The 4,165-nt window shown below is 36.3% G+C and overlaps 1 protein-coding gene across 1 annotated transcript; it reads right to left on the minus strand.

The window, feature by feature from the left end:
• Positions 1-1,748: 1,748 nt before the first annotated feature.
• LOC137824000 (probable BOI-related E3 ubiquitin-protein ligase 3) lies at positions 1,749-3,705 on the minus strand. The gene is made up of 3 exons (XM_068629412.1): positions 3,276-3,705; positions 2,814-3,180; positions 1,749-2,483 (listed from the first exon to the last, which is right to left on the minus strand). Exons 1-3 carry the CDS (start codon positions 3,332-3,334, stop codon positions 1,854-1,856), a joined length of 1,056 nt encoding a protein of 351 aa, XP_068485513.1. The 5' UTR covers positions 3,335-3,705; the 3' UTR covers positions 1,749-1,853.
• Between the last annotated feature and the right edge of the window lie 460 nt (positions 3,706-4,165).

Consider the following 4,165-nt stretch of genomic DNA (forward strand, 5'->3'; position numbering starts at 1 on the left):
AAATTAACATTTTAACACTAAATTTGTTTATCAGCGAATAACCTGTTGATAACAGAATACACGTGAATGATAAGTGTTGAAATTAACATTCAGTTAAATTTAATTTATAATTTTTTATTTCATCACATTATTCAAATAGTTTTTTTTTAAATAAAAGCTTTCATGACATTATTCAAATAGTTTATAAATTATTTATTTATTTATCTTTAATTGTATATTCTTTCTTTTAACGTAAAAAATCCGAAATTACATTATTTTTTTCACTCTATTTTGATGAAAGTAATCCAAACAAAGGTTTAACAAATAAAAGTAGCTTTCAGATGCGGAAGAATCTAGAAGATAGAAACTCCCATTTAAAAGACTTCAAATAAATTGACAATGATGTCATATTTTTTAATTTAATTTATTTATTCAATTTGATATTTATTTATAATTGTAATTATCCTCTTCTTACACTATCCTTATCTTTTCTTTACGTGTTTCTCTTTTCCTTATATTCTCCATATAATTTAGCTTCGAAATATGTACTTAACCTAATATAGAGAAAATTCTAAAAAATATAAAAATATTTTAAAATTTTAATATAACAATTAAATTATTCTGTTTTAGACGGTATAAATTAAGGTGAAATAAAATATATAAATTTTATTAAACTTTTATAGTGAGACAAAAGTTGGGAAGAAAATCTTGTAAAATAGTAAAAAAATAAGACTAGTTCTAAATTAAAATGAAATTCACAAAAAAAAGAGTAGTTTATTAATTAAGGCAGTAGATAGTAGCACACAATACAATGAAATGTTGCAGAATTTTATTTTATTTTTATTGTTTATTTGATGTTTTGTTGGAGGTGGAAATTTGGAATGAGTCAGAGCAGAGACACAGAGAGATGAAAAAAAAGAAGAGAAAGAGGTAATTATAACACAGAGGACTCAATCTGCCATGCCAGCCTCACCTTATTTTAACTGGGTGCCCTCAAATCCCAACTACCCTATCTTTTTTGTGCCACGCGCAATAATAATAAATATATAAATAATAATAATAAAGAATTAGGATTCACCTGCACACTTATCTTCTAATTGTTCACATGTTCCAAGGTGAAAGTAAATTATAATTTATATATATATATATATATACACGAGCCACCCATGAAAAGTGCTCCCAAAAACCATGCACCATGAAAACGCCGTCGTTTTCTGCACCTATTCGGAATCAATGCATAGCTTTCACAATAATTACCCTTCGCAGATTCCCAGACACTTCTGCGTTATTTAATTTTTTTTTATTTTTTATTTCTAAACCAAAATATTATTTATTAATTAATTTATTTATCTTTTTAGCCAACAACTAGTTCAGGTGTCGTTTTGCGCTTAGGGTTTTGGCGCCAGGTGCGTGGGTCCCACACTCTGGTCGCATAAAAGAAGAGAGAGAAACCGGTGTTCTTAATCCAACAGCGACATTTGCGCGCGTCCTACGTGTCAGATTTTGCCGCACACCTTTCGCTTTCACCTACTCGTTGACTCCACGCGCCACTCTCACGCTCATTACCTAGTTTCTCTATTGGGGTACTATCAGTAGCTGTCGGGTAGGTGCGCGTCGGGCCCCACGCTCCTTCCCCTTTTTACTCTTTTACCCCTCTCTCATAATCTAAGATATTTCTCCTTTCGAAATCCAAATCTTCGATTTTAATCGTATTTAAGATTCCATGTCGTGTCGTCTCATCCAAATCTCGTGACTCACCACCCTCGAAATAAACTCGGAAGTGACAAAATTTTATTAAATAATAGATTAAACATTTTTTGTGATTCCATTTCGAGAAATTTGTTTCTCTGATCATCTAAAATGGATAAGTAGAATTATAATGTCATGTTTACAAGAACACTGGCGTTTTTGAAGGATTTACAGACAGGACAAGAGTCTAAACTAGACCCGCAACCTGTGCAGACACATAGGTGCCTGCACGGTAAGATTAGCACGCACGATTCCTCTTTCCCACACTTTCTGCACAATCTCTTCTCACCGCTTTTTTCATTCTCCTTCTGATTATTTTTATTTTTAATATTATTATTATTATCATTATTATTAACAATAATAATATTTTCTTTCCTTCCGCTGCAACCTTCCTTCTCCTTATCCTGCGCCCCGGTGGCTAATGTGCGCCATCCCTCGTCGCTGCTTCCGCAGCACGACTCCGCGTCTTCCTCCGCCGTATCCGGCGGCGCTGCCACCTGCGCGAGCACCTGCTCGAGGTTTGTGCGGAGGGCATTGGCAGTGGCCTCGTTGGTCTGGGCCAGGTCGCGCCATAACTGATTCTCGATGCTCAGAGACCTCACTTTCTCTTCCAAAACCCAATTCAATTTTTCAATCTTCAAAATCTCTTCCTCTTTCGCTCTCAGCCTCTTCGCCATTTCCGCCTCAATACTCTCCATCAATCTTCTTGCATGCCGTTTTCTCTTCTCTTCTAATTCCATCCTAACCTTCTCCATCTGCACGCATTCCATATTACATCAATTAATGCACAACAAATAAGCAAAATCAAATACTTTCACTGTCAAAGTTCAGAGTTACAAACCCAGAAAAAGTTATCAATATTAGAGACATGCATTACAATTAAGATCATGTGAAAACCATTACTGATGGGTTAAGAAACAGTGTTTTGCACTGTTTATGTGCTTTTGCAAAGTCGGGGGATAAAAATGGCGAACAATTAAACGAAAACCCAAAACAAAATATCTTGGAAGGTTGCGAAATACGGAGGATTTGTGTAGGAAAAAACTGATATTTCGATGAAATCGGAGAAGGGAGAGAGAATTTACGTGTTGGGAGACGAGGGCATCGAGGTCGAGTTGTTGACGGTGGATGTGAGAGGAAATGTCTTCGCCGAGGAAGGAGAAAGAATCGGTTTTCTTCTGAGGGTAGGAATGGAAAGGGAAATTGTTGTCGTGGATGGAATCTCTGGAGCGTTTTCTGGGAACGGAGACAACGTTGTTGTGGGAGAGAGTGCTGTTGTCGGATTCCAAGACAGCGGGTTTCTGAGGGAGGGAGCTGAACTGAGGCGGCGGGAAAAAGGTCTCCGACGCGGTGGTGGTGCCGGAGAGAGGCAGCATGGAGTAATTACCCAAACCCGTTTGGCTGGCGTACATGTTCATGATGGTGGCATCCATTGTGTTCGTCAAGGTTTCTCTGCAGGTTCATCACAGAAGAAGAAAAAAAACATTAACACCCAGAATGATAAAACAGAAAAGGAAGAAGAAAAGAGTGATTAGAGATGTATTCACCTATTGGGTATGAGTTGTTGGGAGTGGAAGATGTTAAAGTGACGAGCTTCAACAGCCATTGATGGGGTTTTCTTCTCTGGGGTGGGGGGAAAAATTTGGTTTGAGGATGTGTATGCAAGGTGTTTGTTATATGTGTTTGCTAAGGGGTGTGTGTGGTGGTTTTGGTTGAGAAAATGGAGAAAAGAAGAATGGGAGATGAAGAGATAGATAGAGGTGAGTGAATGGGAAGAATGAATGAATGAAAGGGTGTCAGAGAGAAATGAACAAAAGCATGCAAATAGGGTGGCAGCAAGGCTGGATGGTGGGGTTGATTCAGGATTTGGTTCTGTCCACACTTTATTATAATTTTATTATATCATTAAATGTTTAACTATTTTAAATTGCTACATAAAAAGAGAGAGAAAAAGGTGACAATGGTGGTGTGTTAGTTTGTTTTATTGTAAGATTTTGTCTATTTATGGAGTGCCAAGTTCCTAACCCACCCAGATTGATCCTCCCAATAATGCTATGTTTATAGCATCTTTGTTTGAATAATATGCTTCTTTTTTTTATAATTTGGCCACTGATTTTGAAGCATTAAATCAGTGTTGGGAGATTCATGCAATTAAAAATGTGTTCAAATGTTAAAATCACACTTCATGCTAATTTGAGCAAGGCATAACTTTTAACCATTTTGGTGTTGGTTGAGTTCATGGTGTATGTGTTGTAATTGGAATGAATAATACCTTTGAATTCATAAAAGTGATTGAGGTGTGTGATTAACCTTGAAACACACAAATATTAATTTTGTGCAATCTTTTCACATTCAAAATCTTTAAAACACATAAAAGTGCGTTGTTAGAAAAGTTGAATTGTCCAACTAGAGGGTTGGCGTGCATTGAAGGAAAAAA

This window comes from Phaseolus vulgaris, chromosome 11 (genome assembly GCF_000499845.2).
Source record: "Phaseolus vulgaris cultivar G19833 chromosome 11, P. vulgaris v2.0, whole genome shotgun sequence".
NCBI classification, from domain to species: Eukaryota; Viridiplantae; Streptophyta; class Magnoliopsida; order Fabales; family Fabaceae; genus Phaseolus; species Phaseolus vulgaris.

Bases quoted from the DNA above. Each gene is read 5' to 3' on its own strand.
- LOC137824000 (XM_068629412.1), bottom strand. From the start codon at position 3,334: ATGGCTGTTGAAGCTCGTCACTTTAACATCTTCCACTCCCAACAACTC. The intron at 3,181-3,275 runs GTGAATACATCT...ATGAACCTGCAG, and splicing joins CAACAACTCATACCCAATAG to AGAAACCTTGACGAACACAA. The intron at 2,484-2,813 runs GTAAATTCTCTC...GAATGCGTGCAG, and splicing joins ATGCCCTCGTCTCCCAACAC to ATGGAGAAGGTTAGGATGGA.